This window comes from Ricinus communis, chromosome 1, assembly GCF_019578655.1.
Source record: "Ricinus communis isolate WT05 ecotype wild-type chromosome 1, ASM1957865v1, whole genome shotgun sequence".
NCBI classification, from domain to species: domain Eukaryota; kingdom Viridiplantae; phylum Streptophyta; class Magnoliopsida; order Malpighiales; family Euphorbiaceae; genus Ricinus; species Ricinus communis.
The window spans coordinates 6974684-6997685 of record NC_063256.1 but is presented as its reverse complement, the minus strand read 5'-3'; the positions used below and the strand labels follow the sequence as shown (position 1 = coordinate 6997685).

At 31.1% G+C, this 23002-nt stretch overlaps 2 protein-coding genes and 1 long non-coding RNA gene across 4 annotated transcripts; 2 read left to right on the top strand and 1 right to left on the bottom strand.

Annotated features, from left to right (window-relative positions):
• The first annotated feature begins 9340 nt into the window (after positions 1-9340).
• On the top strand, positions 9341-12536 carry LOC8272033 (fatty-acid-binding protein 1). Its single transcript, XM_002520688.4, has 4 exons — positions 9341-9771; positions 10723-10972; positions 11422-11513; positions 12194-12536. Exons 1-4 carry the CDS (start codon positions 9372-9374, stop codon positions 12331-12333), a joined length of 882 nt encoding a protein of 293 aa, XP_002520734.1. The 5' UTR covers positions 9341-9371; the 3' UTR covers positions 12334-12536.
• Positions 12537-13121: 585 nt separating this feature from the next.
• LOC8272034 (protein TIME FOR COFFEE) lies at positions 13122-18655 on the bottom strand. Of its 2 annotated transcripts, none has more exons than XM_015720162.3 (12): positions 18383-18655; positions 18019-18294; positions 17845-17909; positions 17599-17770; positions 17226-17493; positions 17079-17139; positions 16927-17001; positions 16604-16829; positions 16418-16484; positions 16235-16301; positions 15715-16104; positions 13122-15590 (listed from the first exon to the last, which is right to left on the bottom strand). In XM_015720162.3, exons 1-12 carry the CDS (start codon positions 18480-18482, stop codon positions 13869-13871), a joined length of 3489 nt encoding a protein of 1162 aa, XP_015575648.1. In that variant the 5' UTR covers positions 18483-18655; the 3' UTR covers positions 13122-13868. The 2 variants fall into 2 exon arrangements, with proteins under 2 accessions (XP_015575648.1, XP_002520735.1); XM_002520689.4 differs by having other exon boundaries at positions 18019-18291; positions 18383-18654.
• On the top strand, positions 16996-17462 carry LOC125369109. The gene is made up of 2 exons (XR_007214600.1): positions 16996-17202; positions 17284-17462. It is a non-coding gene; the product is annotated as an uncharacterized LOC125369109 (long non-coding RNA).
• Positions 18656-23002: the final 4347 nt, after the last annotated feature.

Here is a 23002-nt window from a genome sequence, read left to right as displayed (position 1 = left end):
TCTAGTGATTTCCTATTAATTAAGGAATTCAACTAATCAAAATTTAACATATTAACAAATTGATCAGTGTCATTGTTCAATTTTTTTATTTTTTTTAGGAAATGAAGGAAGCAAGGGAAATTTTGAAAATTAAAATAAGGTATAAAAGGGAACAATATTAAAAGCAAACCACATTAAGGTTCATAAAGATATGTTTCCTAAATTTGCAAAAGATGACCAACTAATTTCAATATTAAGATTCTTATTCAATTAGTTCCTTAAAATTGTTACGTACAAATTAGGTTTAATTCTTCATAGAATGAAAATGCAGGTACCATAAATATAATATAGAACAAAATAAAAACTTAAGGAAGCCATGAACATTATGTTTAAGATTGGAGTTGATTGACTAAAGTTAAGTAATTCATGGAGCAGATTGACATTGTATAAATATCCTTAATTAAGAAAACCAAGTGGAGTGTGAATGGATGAGTTAATTATAATTTTTGAATTTGAAATACATTGAACATGAATTTACTTCCAAAATTAACGCATTAAAATGCTGAAATATATGATATAAAACAGCATGTAATGCTGTGAGTTAATATGTTCCACATTAGAATGCCGGGTTGACGTCGTCCTCTTATTTACTTTTCTTCTTAAAAATTTCCATGTTAGAATAGAAACATACCTTATTGACTTGTTATTCCACACTGCTGCATTATTTTTATTAAATGCAGTCTTAATTTACTTATAACTTTCCTCCTTCGAAAAGAAAAGAGACTATTCAACTTTGTGTGATTAAAAATAGTATAACTGGTATCTGGACTTTCAAAGGGTTTGGGTTGGGCACAAAAATCGCCCTCACCAATACCTTATGCTTGAAAACCTCACCCATTTTGCGGGTCAGACTCGTGTACTGCGCCTTAATCCGATATTAAATTATTAAAAACAAATAACGTTGTCTCCTTCGCCACCATATCCCTCCAAAATTAATTCTATTTTACTCTTCTAAACTAAAATAAAACATCTTCCGAAGCTGATAAGGATTTGGTATGTGCTGCTATTGCGGTCGCCACCTCCATCAAATTCATAATCCTTTAATTCACTTTTTATTTCAATTAATATTTTTATAATTAAATCTTATAGTAATTTTAAATGTATTTTTTTTATAAAAAAAAAAAAACAAGTTATATTCATCATAATTAAATTTATTGGATCAGTTTTCTAATCTTTTTACATGAACCTTAAACAAAAAATTTTAAGTTTTATTATTATTTAAGAGTCTCATAGCTTAAGTTAAAATTAATTAATTAAGCTGCGACAAGTTGTCAAGGTAATGCAATGGACTGTCCAACTCTTCATATGCATGTACGTAGAGGTCGAGAGACTTGGACAAAGAACAAAATTTTAAAAAAAAAGTTAAAAAATTAAAAATCGACTAATTTTAATTTTAATATTAATTAGGGGAGATATAATTGACTTATTATTCTATCATTACAATTTCTCTTGTTCTAAATCAAGCCTGCGGTTATTTAAAATATTAAAATCAAGTTGATATGTCTTTAATTTTAGACGAATCTAGTTCATCCAATCCATTCAATGTCTTTTTTTTTTTTTTTTTTTTGAAAGGATCAATTCCATTCAATGTCAACGGATTAATATTCTAAGCATTATAAATGCATGACCCACATAAAAGAAAATTAAAAGAGCAAATGAAATCACATAAAGTAGATTTATTCAATATGATTCAGTCTGGGTCAGCTCATTTTATTCAATTTTATAATTTATTTTTCAATCTTTGATTATTTGGACCGACTGTTATGGAATCGACTTAAGCCTACCTAGCTATCAAAATCATTCACACGAAAAGATATCAAAATTCATTTTTAGAGTATTAACTTTTTATGAAGAGTTACTTATTCATTAAAAGTTAAGTATTTAGTTCGCATATTTATAATTTTTTATTTTCTCACATATAATAGCTTATTGACTTTAAACTTATAAATGTGATTAGGTTTAAGTTCATTGATTGCACAACAATTTTATAATTTTTCATCTTCTTGGATTTAATAAATTAATATTTATAGTATTTAATAATTATTTAGTCTACTAAATATGCTAATTATTAATTACGAAAGGATTGATTGCATACAATTGGAAAAACTACTAGCAAATCTCTATATTTATTCTTTTTACCATGTAAAAGAATTGGCTAATTTTCTCTAAAAAAATAAATACGCTGATTTCACGTTTTGGCCCTTCAAAAAAGTCATAATAATAGTCTCAAGTTTCTTTTTTTTTTTTTTTCCTTCCCTAACTTTTACATTTCTTTCCTATGTTTTTTAAAGTTTTATTTTTTCCATTTTGCCCCTCAATATCAACAACTTTCCAATACCTTTTTTTCCCAACCCCCCAATTTTCAAAAATTTCTATATATTTTTAGATTTCTTTTCTATTTTAGCACTCTTAATTAACAATAGCCATTTTCTTAATTTCTCTGACTCATAGTTAGTTATTAGAAATAATCACAAGACTAATTTGAAGTCTTGAGCACAATTGGAATCAAAGAAATAAATAGTCATGGTAATGATAGAGTTGATTATCTTTGTTACCGATTTAAGTTATAAGTGACTTTAATTTGTCAATTATCATTGTACAACTAATCTTCTTTATCTTTTTTTTTTTTTTTTTTGACAAGGATACAATTGATCTTCTTGAAACTATTGTATGTTTTCCATATATATATATATATATATATATATATATATATATATATATATATATATATATCATAGTTGTGGTAAAGTTGATGATCTTTATTGCCTGTAAGTTATAAATATCGCTGATATATTAATTATACTAGAATTAGTCATTTTTCTTTAATTTTATTCTGACAGCGATACAATTAATCTTTCTAAAATATAATAATAGTATATTTTCGATTATATATATATATATATATATATATATAAAATAGTCATAGTTGTGATAGAGCGGATAATCTTTGTTATATTTATAGTCATAGTTCCTTTCTTAGGAGTTGCGATATTTAATTTATAGTTTTAATAGCTTTTTTTTTTTTTTCACTAACATGGTATACATAAATATAGGACACAAATATTTCAAACAAGTGTAAATAATTTTAGCACATAAATATAGTGATAATGCATATGCATAACATAAAAAAGGTCTACCATTCATTTGATAAAGATTGCATATAGTCAATTTAAAAATCATTCTATTTGATTAGGTGATACTTAAAAATAGACTAAAAATTTTAATATAATTTAATAGTCGAAGAGCACGTTATATTTTTGTAAACATAAAAAAGAAAATAGCATTACCATGTATATATATGTCTTAAATTGATCAAAAAAAGAATTGAATAGCCACAAAAATCAAATCATAACCAAATCAATAAAAGACCATGTGAATATACAGTTAAGAAGATTTGCTTAAGAAAATAGATATAGTAAACCAACAAAAGCAAATTGTCTCAATGACCTTAAAAACAGTGGAACCCCAACCACAGGGTTCTGAGTGTTTGTTTGCAGTTTGGAATCTCTCAATTCTTCTCTTCCATTGTTTATCATGCCTCACCTTAACCATTTTACTTTTTGATGCCATTTGTACCTCATAACTATAATCTTAATTTTTCTTCTTTCTTTTTTGAAAAATAATACATCAAAAACATTATTTTAGGGCCAACGAAATATGTACACATCAACAGACTACGATAAAGCTAAATTGCAAAATTGTGTTCTTCGTGTTATTACAATGAGAATCCTTTATAACTGTATAGTGTTTCGGTCCGGTGATAAAGTTGATAAATGCATCCTCATGATTTGTAAGTTTATCCTTTTACTATATGTGTTACTTTGACATATAAGATATAAGAATATACATACTCATATTTAGTAAGTCATTAACTCATCCAACTTGAAATAATTTGATTATGTATTATAATATTATTCTTTTTCTAATTATAAGTACCAAGTCATTAACTTTTTGAAAATCGCCACTTTTGTTACGTGACTTAATGCTCTCTCGTGAGCTTTTATGATCAATTTTTAACATTCTTTTACTGTCATTATTATTTTTAAATCATCTTTTTCCTTATTTAGATCGGTGCCTCGTGTGTCCATTTGCTCATCTTTCTTGTTTTAATTTTTTTTTTTTTGTATTGTATCATGATTTCTGTTAGAGCTAATTGACAAAGATAAATAAGTGAGATGCAATATTTATTTCTTGATGTTGGATGAATTCGTGGATGGAGAACATTAGTATTTTTATTTCTCGTTATTAGCTTATAATCCGTTTTAGAAAAGATTTTCAATTCTTTTCCCACAAACGGCTCCATTTGATAATTTAGTTAAAAAATATAAGCTAAACAAAATTTTTAAGTCCGATCCAAACTTTGAAGTATCTGAAATAATGGTTAAAAATCACTGAATAGAGTTGTTAGACCACTCACTCTAATAATTAAGTCAATAATGGTTTTAAGTTGTAAAATGTGCAATAATTATAAAATGATGAATGGATCTGACATATTGTGACACAGTAAAAATTTCCTATAAGAAATAAGACTTTATAAATGTAAACTCTTTTAATTTTATTAGGATCGGTCTTCTTAGTTATATAGTAGAATTCTATATTATAGTACGATTACAACTTGATTAGTTATCATTTTCCGGTAGCTATACTTTGGTTAATTATCAATTCTTATAAAGAACAGGCAAAAGAGTAGGTGGAGAGTTAAAAACACCCAATTAATGCGATATGTCATTTGCGTATTTTCATATTTCCTCGGTAATTGGACAGCAACAGCATTCATAGATTTAGGAAGGAAACAAATTCTAGCCGTAGATGAGCTCAAAAGTCTTCCATTGTGCTATGAGTGCTTGTACTGCAATATTGGGATGTCATTTTCATATTTTATTTTCAGAAAGTAATCAAAACATTTATAGGTTATAACATGTGAGTAAATCTAATTTCATTTAACACATCACAAACATGCTGTAAAGTGATATTATTGGAACTAATTGTTAAAATTTATTGAATAGAAAAAATAAGTGTTTTCTATATTTAAAAATTTAATAACATTCAACTCGTAAATAAATAAAAAAATTAAAAAAATATTAAATCTCATATCTAATATTCAGTCCGACGGTTAAATAAATTTCTAACAATAAAAGTATAAAATATAACGAATATAGGGATATTCTAAATTAATTAAATTATTTACTGGGCTCAATGTTATCACCCTTATACCTAATGTAAAAGAATTATTAAATAATTAACTATAGATGATTGGACTTCTCGTAAAAAATGAAAATAAATAAAAAAAATCATTCGTGTTAATTCCTGGAAGAAGTAGTGTTGTTTGGCAAAATGCTAGAGTCAAGTTTGAATTGAGTAACAATTTCGTAAGAAAATCAGAAAGATTGAAATGGTTTTCTAACATATAGCTTTCTTTGAATAAGTGTTATGATAATATGAAGGGCTACAGGCTGTCGTATAAGTAAATATTGGTGGCTAATACTATGTTTTCACTTTGAAAAGGAATATACATATTCTAATAATCGGTTCAAATCTCAATTTATAGCATTTAAAAATATATATATATATATATATATAAAAAGAGTAACCTGTATTTGATAACATAGATTCCAATTTAACTGATATTCTCGTCCCATTTTAATAATATTATTATATCCTAATTAATTATTAGTTTACGGATTGACTTAGGGGCATGCCCCCAGAGAAAGATATAAATATGATTATAATTTTGACTAAAGGGACTTGGAAGTTAATGTTAAGCTTCCTTGGCTTTCCTGCTATTGCATTTCAAGGTAATTGCTCGTAGACCACAGAATCCATTTTTCATGGTCTTTTTCTTTTCTGGGAGGTTTGGTAATTTACAGTAAGTTTTTGCATGCTTACATTACACTTCCTCTCCTTTCCCCATTATAGGACTGGAGCCGGAAGTGGAAATAGAAAGGATTAGAATGAAAAGAAAAAGGAAACAAGAACTCAAAAATAGAAAAGCATTTAAGAATTGAGATGTCAAAATGAAGAAAACTGTAACGTAGATAAGCAAAATATTGAAGATATGAAGAACTCTGATAAATAAATATATATTTCTGAAAATTAAAAATCGGCCCCGCCACCACCCCCATGATCCCCTTGTGATGACGATTGATCCAAATATAATTTATTGTTAAAGTTTTCTGGTCAAAATATCGCAACTGCCCTAACAGAATTGAAAGGTATGAATATTTATATATGTTTAGTCTTTGCAGGGAATCGTTTACGGCTACTTTGAACAAATTACTCTCAACATATATATTTTAACGCCATCAATTTTGAAAATCCTTGGAATTTTGAAATTTCAATTAAAGTGACTATTGTTAATTTCTCTGGGTCAATACTTTCAACAGCAACAAAAAAAAAGAAGAAAACAAACCAATTATGGGTCAATCTATGCAAGTCTTCTTTTTCTGTTGAAGTGGAATCAGTTAGTGAACGAACCCGAACCAATTTCTCACTCTATCAGAGTGATTTCATTTATGTCTGAATATTACTATTGATGATTCTTTTAGTCTTCTTCTTTTTCTAAATCAAGAGATTGCTTGCTATATCGTGTCTTGTCTTCTCCATTAAATATTTATATGTTTTCTTTTTGCCAAAGATTGTAGAACCTGCACTAAGCAAAAATCATCAAAACACTAAGCCGCATCAGCAGATATTCTGTCAAGTTAATATTCATAATTCTGTGAATACTTATTACGTTAAGAATAACTAGTGATTTATCTGTTGTATGGTTGTTATTATTATTTAAATTAGGAAAAATGCTCAAATTTACCCCTAACGTATAACCATTGGTGCAGATTGGTCCTCCAAGTTCTTTTTTAGTCAGTTGCACACAATATCTCGCCAAACGGAGTTCTTAAACCCCTCTTTAGAACGAAACTGAAGAACGGAAGAAACTTCTGTTAAATGCAACTGAGGTAGCAAATGGTAAACTCTCCATCACCATCTCCCATTCTCTTTCATCACTTTCCTTTTCGTAGAAAATAAAGAACCCTAAATTAACCAATTGATTTCAATTAACCCTAATGTAAGTAAAATCCCTTGCTACCCTTTGCAGTAGTATCAGATAGCTCATCTCATAAACTGGGTCAGGATTCTTCTCTTTCTTTCTCACATTAACTGCTAGAAAACTTTTCCCTTTGCTCTTTTCTTGGTAGTGGTAAAATCTTCTTTCTATGATTCTGGGATCAGCGGCTGTAAAAAAGTTTCAGCTTTGAGAGCATCAAGAAACTATAGCAACAATAGCACCAAGATCAAAATAAAGGAAAGCAAGTAGCTTTTGAGTAGAGTAAGTAGTACTAGAACTCTTTTTTTAAGGTACCAAGAATTTTAGGATGAGTAGAAAAGAAAGATGAGGAATCTTGATTTTCAGATAAATCAGTAGTAACAACTACAGAATCCTGTGTACCGAGAAATGGATTTTACTTACATTAGGAGTGTAGCAATGGATTTTACTTACATTAGGGTTAATTGAAATCAATTGGTTAACTTAGGGTTTCTTATTTTCTATGAAAAGGAAAGTGATGAAAGAGAAGGGAAGATGGTGATGAAGAGTTCACCATTTGCCACTTCAGTTGCATTTAATGGAAGTTTCTTCCGTTCTTCAGCTCCATTCTAAAGAGGGGTTTAAGAACTTCGTTTGGCGAGATATTTTGTGCAACTGGCTAAAAAAAAACTTGGAGGGTCAATCTGCACTAGTGGTTATACGTTAGAGGCAAATTTGAGTCTTTTCCCCTTAAATTATAAATTTAAATTTATAAATGTAATTTAATAATTTTTTAATATTAATATTATTTTATGATATTTTAAAAAATAACAATAAACTAACTATTTTTAATTGTCTTTAATTTTATAAATTTTAATTAATATAATAATATAATATTATTATTATATATATATTTTATTTAATTATGATATTATATAGATTAATGCTATCAATATAATTAATATTACTATCTTTTAGAATTAGAAATTATTATCTAATTAAAAATATTAATTTATTAGTGAATATAATATTTAAAAATATTATTTTCTATAATTAAAATTATTATCTAATTAGAAGATTAATTTATTAATTAATATAATATTAAAATATAATTAATATGCTATCTTTTAAAATAATCATTATCTAATTGGAAAACTAATTTATTATTAATATATTATTTTTTAAGATTAGAATCAATGTTAAATTATGAATTTAACTTATTAATCAATGAATTAATAAAAAAAAACTAAAAAATTACATATAAAGTTAAATTTCGTATGTCAAAATAAAAATTTTATATGTTAAAGAATAAGCATACACTAATCACTTTTTCGTGCATTGCACGACCGTAATTATTATTTTGATTATAAAATCAAGTTGATAGATATAATTTAATAAAATTTTCAATATATAACATTGCTTTGTAAAATTTAAAAAATAATAACAAACTAATTATTTTTAATTTTTTTGAAAATTTTATTAATACAATATTATGAAGATTATTTATTAATTAATTTTAATATATAAATTAACATATTACTATCTTTTAAAATTAAAATATTATTATATAATTAAAAATTTAATTTATTATTAAATATAATATTAAAAATATAATTTAAAATGTTATTTTCTATATTAAAATTATTATCTAATTCAAAACTAATTTATTAGTTACTATAATAATAAAATATAGTTAATATACTGTTTTTTAGGACAAAATTAATATTATTATTTGACAAAGAAATTTTTTATTAGTTAATATAATATTAGAATTTAATTAGTGTACTATTATTTTTTAGAATATAATTAATATCATTATTTTATTTAAAAATTATTATTTATTTAATATAACATTAAGATATAATTAATATTTTATCTCTTAAGATTAGAGTATGTATTTAATTTGAAATATAATTAATTAATTAATAAATTAATATAAAAAATTATAAAACTATACATAGATTTGAATTATATGTGTCAAATGTAGTAGTACATGTATTAAAATAAAAATTTGATATATCAAAAATTAGTATATGTGTCCACAAAATTTTAAATTTTAAAAATTATTATATTTATAAATATTTATGGTTCAAGTGAACTATGGGCTTCGTCTGTGTTTATCTATAGAAAACTGATGTATGGGCTCAGATCAACGCAGTGTTTGATCTTTGTACCAATTAGTGGCCCAATTCATGTCCGAACCCTACTCTACCAAACTCACATCACGTGCAACGCACGTGATTTTTTTCACCACCATGGCATTACATTCATTTAAACGGTTAACGTCCAATCGTGTTAAATAAAAACTAAAATGGTTTCACTGCGCTTTCCATTCTTGTTTTCTCAGCCGAGAAAGCAACCCAATCATGCCACCTCCGGCCACTTCTCTGCCACCAGAACCGTCGTGGCATGTGCGGTGGCTGCCGGAGCTGCCACATTCGCAGGCATAGCAGCAACCCACAATAGCTACAATTTTAATAACAAAGAACGCCCATTTACACAAAACGTATTGAATTTGCTATTTGCTAATATTAACTCTCTTCCTTGGGGTTCACTTTCTTTAGCTGATGCCTCACCTACTACTACTGTTGTGGAATCAAAAACCGGCGTGTCTTTTCCTTCTGTTGTTTATGAAACGCGGAGACTTTTAGGAGTTGGGTTGAGGAGAAAGAGCGTGTTGGGATTGAAGAACATTAATGTATATGCATTTGGTAATTGCATTTTCTTTAGCTTGTAAATTTCTCTTATTTTAGTATAATTTTTCTTTCGTTCGGTAATTGCATTTCTTTCTTCTTCTTTCGTAGCCTAAAAAAAGGTTTGTTCTTTTATATTGTAGTTTATTTTCCTTTCGTCTGTTACTGTACATTGCCTACTTAGCTGAGAAACTGAGTGTTGGTGTGTACAATTTCGCCTTTTTTTTTGGGCTGTAGATTTTCATTTTGAAATTTCTTCTTAACTTTATGAAGGGAAATTCTAGTTTGATCAGTAACCAAAAAGCAAGAGAAATTATTTTGCATGCTAATTTAAGTGATTTAGGGTTAAATGAGATGTAATTTGTGTAATTTGAGGACGATTTAGTGTCGTGATGAAGTGCATCATGGACTCTGTGTGGAATAGTTGATTATATTGTAACATTGGTGATTTGCAAATTGTGCTGTATAGTAGATGCTTTTAGGCGCTGACATTAGACGGAAAACACTTTCTGAGCAGATTTTATGATTGCACTGCTCAGTTGCAGGGACCCTTAACAACACTTCTCTCATTCTCTTGTGTTGTTTTGCCTTTTTGCTCCATTTTGCCTCTGGGAGAAAAATAAGCATGTTGTTTACTGGATGTAGTTAGGATTTAAGCTTTACTTGAATCACTGCACATATCTGCTTGATGGAACTAATGTGCTTCGTTAATTCAATGATTATCATAGCTCAAGTTATTCATGTCCCCCAAATATATGACAAATATAAACATGAATATTTATAGTAATCTTATGATGTTCGCTCTATCTATGCTTTCAGTATATGTTGTCGTTGTAGCATATGGTAGTGATGATAATGACAAATCTAAACATGAATATGTAATGCGAGGTAATCCAAACACCATATTGTAATTTGAATGGTGAAAAAATATTTTCACTTATAGATCTTGACAAAGTTATGTTTTCGCAGGTGTTTATGCTGATGATGATCAAGTGAAAAAGGTTTTGGGTGAGAAATATGGAAAAATATCAATTTCCGAACTCAAGCAAAACAAAGGGTTCAAAGATGATTACATGGAAGGTGATATTTGCACAACTGTTAGACTCCAAATAGTCTACAGTAAGCTTAGCATTCGCTCAGTACGAAGTGCTTTTGAAGAATCTGTAGGAAGCAGACTGCAAAAGTTTGGGGGTCCAGATAATAAGGAATTGCTTCAGAGGTGAAACTGTTTTTTTTTTTTTTTTTTTTCCAGCTAGTAACACTCCTGCTGGAGCCTTTCTGATTACCAGAAGTTAACAGGATATAACCATTCTGAGGCTCTTAATTTTGAAAAATTACAGTTTACGGGTTATGTATAATTTTGTTGTACCTTTGATCTTTGCTTTTTTGAGGGCATTAGTTGATTCTATTTTTTTCTTGCTGCTAATGTGTGATATATTGCTCCAACATTGTAGTTGTCCTGGCATGCTTAGCCCCTGCATCATGTTGGCATTCCCATAATGTTTCTCGTCTGGCTACATTCACTTTTCCCTGTGTATTTAAAGATTTAGACAGCTTCATTCAACAGACCAAGAGATTTCCCTGCTGATAATGTTCTTAGTTGATTAGTTTTCAGCATGATATATGCTTTGTGCATTTATATTATTCTAATAGTTGATTCATCTGTAGGTTCACTTCTCAGTTTAAGGATGAATATAAAATACCACGAGGTTCTGTGATAGAGCTCTCAAGAGACAAAGGCCATGTGCTTCGAACAACAAGTATGATCTTACTTTTTGATATGCTTTCTTAAGAAAGTTTGAAATGACCTTATCGCATGATTCATGATTGTATTTGTTTATTTTAATATTGTTTAAACAATTATTTTGGATTAAGCTATGACCACTTTTATGATTCTGAACTGAAATAGAGATGATGAAGCTTTAAAAAATCCAGCACTTCTCAACCAGGATTAGAGTATTTACCTGGAAACAGAATCAATAATCTTTTGGGCATCCTGGAAAATAGCTAGTGATAGATTTAAGCATTGAAGTGAACATATCATATGAAGTTAAATTGTAGACACCACTAAACAATAAAACATTGGGATTGAATTGTCTTTGTAAACAGCAATTAAGCACATGTTGTTACTTTAATTCTATTCACTATTATATCCTTGCTAGACATATATGAGACACCTAGAATGGGCATGGGTACTTGGGTATCTACATTCAAGAAACAAACCTGTGTCAGATGTGGCTATCTGTCCAACATCCAATCTGATACCAGAAATATACACCATTTTTGTAAGTGCATTTATGTTCCATGAAGGGAATTCAGTTTTTAACAGGATGCATCTGTCAATATAGACCGAAGATTTTTCTGTATCATGGATCATATATTTATGTTGCAATCATCAGATGAAGCCTGTCTAATTTCATTTCCCATTTAATTTCTGCAGTTGACGGGAAGGAGGTGGGAAGCATCCAAAGCAAACTCCTATGTCGATCAATTTTAGATTTATATATTGGTGAGGATCCATTTGATAGACAAGCCAAAGAAGACATCGAGAGCAAATTGGTGTCTCTCATTCAAAAGTGAGCAAATGATCATATATATATATATATATATATATATATAGATATATGTAGACATCTGCAGTTTTCCTTTACTTTGATCTGTATTTGATCGAACTAGTAGACCATCCTCTTTGAACTAGTCATCACATCTGAGGGATATAAGCTGAACATCTTGAAGACTTTTTCTAAGGATAAACCATGGTGCACAAGCTATAAGTTTTACGACATTTGGTTTCAAAATCTGGTTTTGATTATCTGTTGGTTGAAATATAAGAACTGGTGAAAGATATCTTTATAGATTGTGCAAGAGGATACTAGGTCTGCCTTCATACTCTGGTTCAGCAATGTGCAAGCAGTTACAGAGGGAAGAAATCCACTTGGCTGAGGAAATTTCTTGGATATGAGCAGTGTCTAACAAGTATCATCATCTGGAAGAAATGCGGAAGAACGACAATCTTGTGGATTCAATATGCTGAGCATCTCCTCGGCATATTAACAATTAACAGTGATTGTGATTCTGCAGCACATCCTCTATTCTCTTTTACCGTCAAAACCGACAATATCAGCATTGGATGGTCCTGATAAATCCATAACATAGCTGGAGAGTGATTTGTGGATGGCAATGGATGCAATTACCAGATCATGACTTTTTCATGTGATTCCTGACTGCGATTAGCCCATCTCCATTTAAAAAGTCATAATAGGCAGGCGTCCTTTCTTGGGACATTTTCTAGTTTCATTCAATTAACCCATCTCCATTTAACAACAAAATTGAAAAGAGAACTCAACTGGCAGTTAAAAAGGTTCCTATCATCAATAATTGGGAAGACTTATATTTAGAGTGCTTTCTGTTCTACAGATTAATATATTTATAACATCTATACATCTCACGTCACAGTGGACGAATGAAATCAAAATTAGAGACACATGAACAACCATTACCCTTAATAGCCCAAACCAACCTAAATTCCCAAGTATTTCTATTTGGCAGGTCCCACTTCAGTCCCTTTCAAGTTACAGTCGTTCTCAACTAACTAATGTCACAACTTGTAGGCCAAATAAATGAAGAGCACATCGCCCCTCCAAAACTTGCCTACTTACAGAGTCTCCTGCCAAATCATTGCCGCAGGGTGGTGGGGAGGGGGCACTTGGCAGTGACGAATCCACGTATCAGTTAGACTTTATGCTACATCCTATCCTCTAAAAAGAATGCGTCATTCCACCATCAGCCAGTAAATGTTGAAGTTGTCTCCCTTACCCACCAAGACTTGAAAACTGCACACATGCCAAATACTCCAAAAGTTTCTAGAAGACAATCCGCTCTTCAGTCATGTGGCTTCAGCTAGTACGGCTTTAAATGATAAAGGGCAAAGAAATGGGACACCATTAGATTACCCAGTATATGGTAGGAATTTTACCAGAAACAGGATGTCAACACACCATCTAGAGCATTGGCTACAGCCAGACTTAGCAGTACCTGAACTGGAGGCACAGAACGTAATGCTATTATGAAATTAACCCTACAGAAGCACCAATTGAATCCCATTCAACCAGATTCTAGTACTTCAGCTGAGAAAGGTGACTGGGGCATGTGCTTAAGATTGAAGGTACATCCCTACCACAAACTGGGGATGATTTCTGGCCATTCCCAGTAGAAGAGTTGTCACTCTGCTGTGACTGCAACACATTAACTGATGAATTAGCTGCCTTGGCATTTATTGTAGGTGTTCTCAAGTTGCTAGAACTAGGTAGAGACCCAGCAACTAATACAGACGAAGACTGACTGTTTGGAGGCATTTGTTGCCCTTGGGGAGCTAATATGGCCTTGGGGTCTCCCCCGAAAGATATTTGGCCTTGTGTAGCTCTTCCTTGATGCCAGGTAACATTCTCAAGTGTTGATGCGTTGGATGCTAAGAGAGGTCCTCCTGCGGCTCGAGTTGCTGGGATATTTTGTGAGCTTGTCCACTGGGGACTTTGGGGAGAGCTATTGCTTTGAGATAGAGTTTGCGTAAAAATGAGAGCGTTATTTGGAAATTTGGAATTAATGGCAGATGAAGGCAGGCTGTGAGCTATTGGTGTTTTACTCTGAGCTACTCCATTAGGTTGCTGTTGGTGCAAAATATGCTGCTTCTGAAGCTTATTTAGTTGGCTTTTCTGGGAATTTGGAGCATTAACAGCAACTGCAGCATTAGTGTTAGAAGTAATGGAGCAAGAAGGCCAGTTTCCAGTGAAAGGAGATGACACGAAGTTAAGGGTTCTAGCTGAATTATCAAAAACAATTGTCCGGCCGACATTTGATGTGTTTCCCAGCGTGACGTTTTTCCTATCATCAGGGTTGCCAGCACTATCTCCAGTCTTCCCTTCAGACAGTTGGTAATTTTTCTTTTGCGTGGATTGTGGTGCAGATATAACCTGGTAACCTTGAGGAGTCATGTCTGGAAGGCTTTGGAAAATTGTGGGATTTTGTGCCATGGCTGAGAAGTTCAAGTTTAAAGGTGCATTACCTCCATTGAAAGAGGCAAATGACAATGCAAATGCTTGAGAAGGGATAATTTCAACTCCACCCTTCAAGCTCTTCTCCTGCGGTTGCTGCTTCTCACCACAATTGCGACTGCCACCAACAGTTATGGAAGGCATTAACGCAAAGTTTGGCTGAAGAGGAAGCATGAAGCTCTGGCCATGAACACTCTTTTGAGAGTGAGAGGCCCAAGTATCAGCAATTGTTGAGGTACTTTCTCCACTCATATTAGATTCAAGCTTCCTTGATTGATGGGATAGCACATGCTGCTTCTGTTGCTGCTGTGACTGCAAACTTGTAGAGGTCACAAAGTTATTGCCACTAACCTGTGTCCTGTGGAGCTGCTGAGTTTGCGGTTGTTTGTGGGATGATGATGAGCCACTTGACGAGCTTGCATTCCGATGAACTGGTTGGATCAGAGGGTATGTTTGAGATTGTTGCTGCTGAAACTGGGAAGGATGTAGAATCTGAGATGTGTAGAAGGACCCATTATAGAAAGGTAATGCTTGAGCAGGATTTCCACCTCTGAATGCTTGTGAGTTCCCAATGGGGGCAGAGATAGGGAATGAGTAACCACTGTTTGGTAGTAGTGTCATATATGGAGCTTCATTGGCAGCCATATTTGGATAACTGAAGCTCATAGCTGCAGCTGCAGCTGCCAATGTTGATGAGGCAGTAGATTTAGGAGCCTCAGTTTGACTTCCTGTTGTTGTTGCTGGTGCTTGATGCTGAGTGAGAGAGAAAATGAAGGCAGGGCCATGCTATAGTTCAAGAAAAAGAAGATCAACAACACTAAAGGAGTATGCCTTGAGAAGGAAATATATGATACAATAAGTGTACAAGATTTATGGAGCCAACAAAAAATATTAACTGGATAAGCCATACCGTTAAATTAGCAGCAGCGGCTGGCTCTGGGGATTGATGAAGCACTACCTGCTTTTTCTGTACTGTGTCTATGAAGTTGGCCCCTTCAGAGCTTCTATCTTTTCTGGTAAAATCTGGAATATTTGGCACATTCTCTCCTTTTTCCTGACAAGTGTTTGTATTGACAACTGGATTGCTCCCTTGCAATGGATTTCCAATGACCGTATTCTCCAGGTAACGCATATTATTGGAATTTTTGGATTTGCTTCCATATAGAGCAGCAGGGCCAGTTATTGGTGGCCAGAAATGGTTCATTTTTGTGAACTGCTGGTGCAAGCGAATGCTGCTAGCAATATAATGGTGGGTTGCACATCTCTTCGAGCAAGGTTGAGAGAGAAGAAAAGGAGGAGGCTGCGTGATTGTTTAAAGTAGACAGAAATTATAATAATACTCAAAATAAAAAATAAGAATAACTAGAAGAAAAAAAAAACACATATGTCAAAAGTTTTAGCCCTGAAGAAAAATAAAATACACAGGATACCTGCAGTGCTGCAGATGATCCTGCAGTCCCATCCAAGGGCATGATTGTCTGAAAGGAAGGCATGAATCTGCCAATAAACACGAGTTATTTTCTAAGTTCCATACTCACATGGATGTTTTCTTAACAGAAGAATCTAAAAGGAGAATCAGAAGTGAGAAGAAAGAAAGATGAGAAATATCGCACCCGAGAGGAGGAAGACCACCTGGCCAACCAGGAATTGCAATTGGTAGAGGCACTGAGCTAGATTCAGCTGATAACACGAGGCAAAAAGGAAGGAAAAATATGCATTCAAATATATAGTTCTAAGATTCAAGTTAAAAGGAAAGTTACAAATCATTAAACTGAACAGCAAGCTAAAAGGTAGAATACCAGTTGTTTCCAATTTAGAAATGGGAGCTTTAGCTTGCTGTTTCTGCTGTAATTGAGTGCTATCGTCATTTCTACTGTCCTGGTTCAGCTTCTCCAAATCAATTCTTGGTTCTGGCTTCTGCCCATTTGTCTTTATCTTCTTATCTTCAAGTTCCACTACCGATACTGGTTCCTGCTTCACCAATCTCTCAACCTGTTCTTCCTTCCTAACCATATTTCCTATTTTCTGCAAATTCCGTGAATACCTGAGTTACAAATATCAAATGCAATATTTGAACTATAAGCAAAAAGCTGAATGTAGTTGAAAAGCTAAGTCTGTTCACCATTTCCACATCCTCAGATGTAGGCTTATCACTGAAGCCATCTTGTTCTGGAGAAGATATCAGAGGAGGAGGAACCTGTTAAAAAGGAAGTAGTCTTGTTCAGAAATGTGAACAGGAAATCCCGATGGAATTCTAATCAATAGATATCTCACCATCAGATCGATCTTGAACTTCTCGATGCAGTGGCCCTCTACCTCGGATAGATTTGAAGTCCTGATAAATACAAGAAGAAGATCGCATTAAGGAGGGAGAATCAACTATCCAAAGAAGGAAAAGGTTTTATATTCTTTGATGCTCACGCTATTGTCACTTTGGAATCTTTATTGCAGGAAGCTAATTCCTTCTTTACTGATACAGATTTTTCTTTGGTAGCAACACCAGTATCTTCGATCGCCAATTTTGAATTTACAGGAGACTCCGGTGATTTAGTACTAGTCATATCACACTGTTGGGCGTTGTTCTCCAATTTACCGGAAAGCAGTTGCATTTTTTCTTGGCTTTCATCTTTAACTGAAGAGTCTTGTATTTGAATTGAATCATCAGCCTCCGCTTTCTGCTTCTTTGAAGCTGTAGATATCATTCATTGTGTAAAAAGAATTAAAAACCAAAAACAAGTTCGTGAAAAGAGGAGGAAGAAGAAGAGAAAACAAAAATGCAAAAGCAAAAATATACCAACACGCACAGGGCCACTGTTTAGGGCCAAAACTGTATCCTTAGTATGAACGATGTTGGGGGTAAATGATGATTGCTTCATCAACCCAAACAACACCTCAGCAATTTCAATCTCTATATCCTCCTCCTCCTCTTCAACAACAGCTACTTTTGGAACGGTAGTCTTTTGTTTCTGGAAATAACATCAAAAATCACAAAAATATTCCAAACTTAATTGAAACTCAAAGTGAACCAGCAGCAACCAACCTTCGATGATGCATCATCTCCACTATTTCCTGAAACCCAAGTCTTCTTCAACCTTTTCGCAGAAGCTGCAAGAAAAAACAAAAAAGAATAACTAAAAATTTCACAAATCTGGCAAAAAAAAAAAAAAAAGAAAGAAGAAGAGAAAAGAAATCTACAAAGCAGAGATTGGTGAACCTGAGCGAGACTTTCTTGGTACGGAGAGTGCAATCATTTCATCAGCAACCTTAAAAGAAGGCAGGCTCTTCCGGTGAACATGATTGCGAAACACTGAAGAATAGGACGTCGCATTTGGACAGTCTCCGGTTTCATTATCATCTTCATCTTCTGTTGTTTCTTGCTCTGGTTCTTGTTCTTGTGTGCTAATTTCTCTTCTCGGCTTGCTGTTGGTGTTACTACGATCTGTCATTAATTCCCTTGTACTCCCTCTATCTCTTTCTTGCGTCTCATCTTCTTTTCCGACACCAAATAAAATCATCAATCCACTGAACAACAAAGATGTTATTAATACAAATATAAACATATAAATATCTCTTTTTACCAGGGGAGTCTCGAAGGGGAGTGTTTCTTCTGTGTCGGCGTTTTAACAATCCACCGGAGGCTCCTCCTGCAGCCATATTTAATTTTCTACTTCTATCCATTCTCTCATCAAATTGAATTCTCTGCAATTTCCAATTATTTTGCTCGCTCTCTCTCTCTCTCTCTCTGTTTCACTACTCTTTTTACCTGCTTTTTATTATTGTCTTTCTGTTTCTTTTTATGCTCTCTGTTTATCTCTTCTTTCTTTTACTTGTACTCTTTTCTTTATATAATATTTATATTCTCTGTATGTTCATTCACCTTCTTCGGTGAGTGGATCCCACCCACCCATGAAACTATACTTGTCCATGTACTGTTCTTCTTCTTCTCGTCAGAATGTGTGAAGCCGGTTACCCGTGGAACTTGCTGTAGATAAAAGGACAAAGTGTCATTTTGCCCTCTTAATTGCCCAAAAATATCAAGAAAAACCTTGGATTGACACATTTGGATTATTAGAATCCTTTTCTTTTTCCTCGTACGGTGCACTGTGAAGAAAAGTGAAATAAAAATTCTAAAATTTCTAGAAAAACTCCATCACTAGTTAGAAAGAAAAAAAAAAACAAAAATTTTCAATAAATTATAAGGTTGAATACATACATTGGCACCTGAATTTATATAAAATAGCCCACGATCCCTCTCAACTTTTAACTTAATTTTTAGATATATATTTCACATATTCGACTACGATGAAACACTTTATTATAAGTTTATACGTCCATAAACAATACACACTATAATTAATTTAATAAAAATAAATATATTAATATTTATGATATAATTTTTACAATTTTTTTCTAATTTATATTAAAATCAATTTCTTTGTTTATATATTTTTAATTAATATTTTTTATTTTTATCAATATCCTTTTCTTTACTCTCTTCGACTTTTCTAACCACCATCTTTTATTTCAAGAAAAAACATTCACGGTATTCTCTTTTTTTTTTTCTCTTTAATCTACTGAGTCAAATACCGTTAATATTTAAAAATAAAAAGCCACAAATTTAGCCAACAACTCTTCTTAAAAACTACTTATAACAAAAATAAAGATCACATCTTAAATTTTCTTAACAAAAAGTTCAAATTCTAAATTTGCAATTATTCTTCAACTACTAGCTATTGCAACTTGAACAACTATATTTATCTTGGTCAACAATTTTATTATTAATATCTATAAAATCAATATATATAACGTGTTTACAATATTCAAATTATAATATTTTTAAAAAATAATTAAAATTCTAGATAATAATTGAGAAAAGATGAGAATTAACTTTTTAAAATTACTTTTTATACTCCTTAGTATTAAGTTCATATTTTTATAAGTGTCAATCATCACACTTTTAATAGTTCAAATTAAACAGTCCGCCACCCTTCATCACTCATTGCTGAATTAAATATAATTTTTAGAGGTTGTATGGTTCAGAAATTTGATGTAGCTAATAGTTGTTTTTCATTAAACAACTATATTAAAACGTTTGGTAAAGACTTAAGAAACAACAGTTGATAGTTGATTTAGTCTTAATCAGCTGCTGATTATATCAGCGCTATTTTAAAGTTTTTTTCTTATCAGTTGATAATTGATTTGATTTTTTATTTATTTTGACACTATTATTCTTATTAAAACTTATTAGAAATAAGTTCATATAATTAAATTTTTATTTTTAAAATAAATAATTATTATTTTAAAATTATTCTTAATAGTTAAATAATTATAATATGTAAAATTATAGTATTTGAAATTAAGAATTTCTATTAGTAGAATTTTAATTTCTTCTTTTTAAATAATTTTTATTAATATTTTTAATAATAAATATAGTTGAGTTTAAAAAATTAATTATAAAATTTCAAATTATTATAAATTATTTTTATTAATTTGTATCATTAAATATATTATAATAAAATAAAATATATTTAACGATAAATTATACATTTAATGGTCATTTGATATAATGACAGCAATCGCTAATAAAATTCTATCAAACAGTTTAATTTATAGTTATCAGCCGCTAGCTACCAGTTGCATTGATCAGCCGAACCAAACAGGCCTTTTGGTATTATAAATTCTTCTCTTTTGTCTCTTTCCATTGATAGCACAAGAAAATTTTGATTTCATAATGAAATTATGATGAAAAAAGAAACAAATTTTAATAGTGCCACGAAATAACAAAAATTAATGAAACACGTATTATAACTAGAGATGGTTGAAAGAAAAAAAAAAATTGTAAGAGAGAATGAAAGAAAAAGTTTGGACTTTTTTCGGTAGAAGTTTGATGTTTAAGATAAAATCATAATAAATAATTAATATATGTAATTAATTTTTGTGTACATGCAAAATTCATGTTAAAATAGAGTTTCTGCCTTATTTGATCTTTTTGGACAAGTTGGAGGGGCAAACAAACTCTTTGTCCGTACATAAAAGGGCATCACGTGACGTGAGACTTGAGTTCCATAGCAACCGCTCCAACCGGTCAAATTCGCTATATATTTTTAAGCCACGCAAGCGGATCCCCCTACAGGAGACCTCAACCCGATGGCCCGCATGTAGGAAATTGATGGATCGGATTGTCTGTTCTTTTATCAGTAAGCAAAATAGCCATCGGATTCGAATCCCACGTGGATGTGTGCTTATTTTGACAAACCAATCATAAAAAGCGAGTCTGACCTGGCGCTGGCGGCACCAAACCAACGATCTTGTGCTTCCAAATCAAGGGCGAGATCTCCGCCGTTGGTGTCGTTCCACACGGGCGGTCCATAATCTGTTGGCAGCCCAGAGTGTGGAAGTGGAGTCGCGATCATAGAAGTTGCAGAAAATGATCCCATACTAAAAGTCTGAACAATGAGGTGGCACTGTGATGACATAAGCAGCGGAGGAGACAAACCAGAGATAGACAATGATAGTATACGGTTGTTTGTAGGGTGAAAAGGATAGAATTATTAAACCACATTTTATCCCATAATAGTTAAATCTTGAAAAGGAAGAGAGAGAGAAGAAAAAAAGAAAATATCTAATGTAGTAAAAATATCAAGATCAATCGTGATAAGTACACGTGGCGATAAATAATATAAAACCTACGTCCTACTTGTCTACTTTTTAATTTCATTAAAGTGTTTTTTTTTTCTTTTCTGTGGATAATCATATAAAAATATTTATGAAATTTAAAATTTCAAACAACTATGGTATTTTGCTGATATAGTGTTTATATAATTGAAAATAAAGAGTGAATTTTCAATTTAAAATAGCTATTTTAGTCAAAGCATTGAAAAATAAAAAAGTTTTAATATTTTTTAATTGTATTTTTAATATTGTTATATTGACATATTATTTGTTAAAAAAGTGATGCAATTGATTGGGTGGCGAATAATGAAAGAGTTTAGATTCTGTGATCAAAAGTGGTTTTGAGACTTAGAATTGAAGGGGAAGAAAAAAGAGACAAATGATGATGGAATTGAGGATTATTAAACTTTCATTCAAACCTGTGTTTAAGTTATGATTGCAGCCACCAACTTAATTATAGTGTAGGACATAGGAATCAAAATTGAACACAATTGTTCTTCTTCAAAATCCTTTCATCAAATAAAAAATACCTATTCTTCTTATTATTATCAACAAAATTGTTTTTCTTTGCTTGTTATACCACCCAACTAAATTCACACATCAAACAAGCAACAGATCGCATGATTAAAAGGGAGAATTCAAAATTTTAAAATAATTGAACCAGTTTTAAAATGTCGTAGTTTATAGTAATTTTTAATATTTTCTTTATGTGTTTGATAAAAAATATTAAATCTAAATTAAATTTATTAACAAAATTTTATAATTCTTTATTAATAAATATATAAATATTCTTAAAATTATTATAAACTATAACATTCTAGAATTCACCAAAAACTATTAGAATTCCTAAGGCAACTCAAACATATTTATTAACTCCAAGTCTTTTATAAAAGCAACAATTTTAAAATTTAAAATTTATTTTTATAAACAATCAATTGCTTTTTTAATCGTCATAAAATATTTCAATAAATTTAATACATCATTACGTCCAATATAAAAATGTAAACCAAATTTATGTATTGTCCTTTAATTAATTAATTATTTTAATATAAATTTATAAAATAAGACTATTTTAAAAATGAATTTCAAAATTTATACCCCATAAAACTCTAAAAATAAGAGGAACTAATTAATTATGAAAGAAAATTAGCACTTTCGATTTAATGGAACCATATTCATTTTATTATATATAGGTGGGGGACTCCCACAAACATTCAACAATTCATACTAGTAACTGGCATAGGAAATTGTTGACTAGAGACAATATTTTATGCAATAATGATTCAATTCAATGCAATAAACTATTCATATACATTAAATAAGTACATTATTTTTGGACCATTCTACAATGGATGTGCACAAAATACTTGCTATTATATTCTCCTTTCTAATTAAAAATAAATAATAAAAAAAGCATGCTTCTTTAGCTTTCCAACACCTCAGGTTTATTTTAATTATTTTTAAGTACTATTGAATCCAAGCAAAGGAATCCATCCACTCTTCCACATACCCAAAACAAAAATAAT

Bases quoted from the DNA above. Each gene is read 5' to 3' on its own strand.
- LOC8272033 (XM_002520688.4), top strand. From the start codon at position 9,372: ATGGTTTCACTGCGCTTTCCATTCTTGTTTTCTCAGCCGAGAAAGCAA. The intron at 9,772-10,722 runs GTAATTGCATTT...ATGTTTTCGCAG, and splicing joins CATTAATGTATATGCATTTG to GTGTTTATGCTGATGATGAT. The intron at 11,514-12,193 runs GTATGATCTTAC...TAATTTCTGCAG, and splicing joins CCATGTGCTTCGAACAACAA to TTGACGGGAAGGAGGTGGGA.
- LOC8272034 (XM_015720162.3), bottom strand. From the start codon at position 18,482: ATGGATAGAAGTAGAAAATTAAATATGGCTGCAGGAGGAGCCTCCGGT. The intron at 17,140-17,225 runs GTGAGCATCAAA...TGTATTTATCAG, and splicing joins GATTCCAAAGTGACAATAGC to GACTTCAAATCTATCCGAGG. The intron at 16,485-16,603 runs GTATTCTACCTT...TCGTGTTATCAG, and splicing joins TTCTAAATTGGAAACAACTG to CTGAATCTAGCTCAGTGCCT.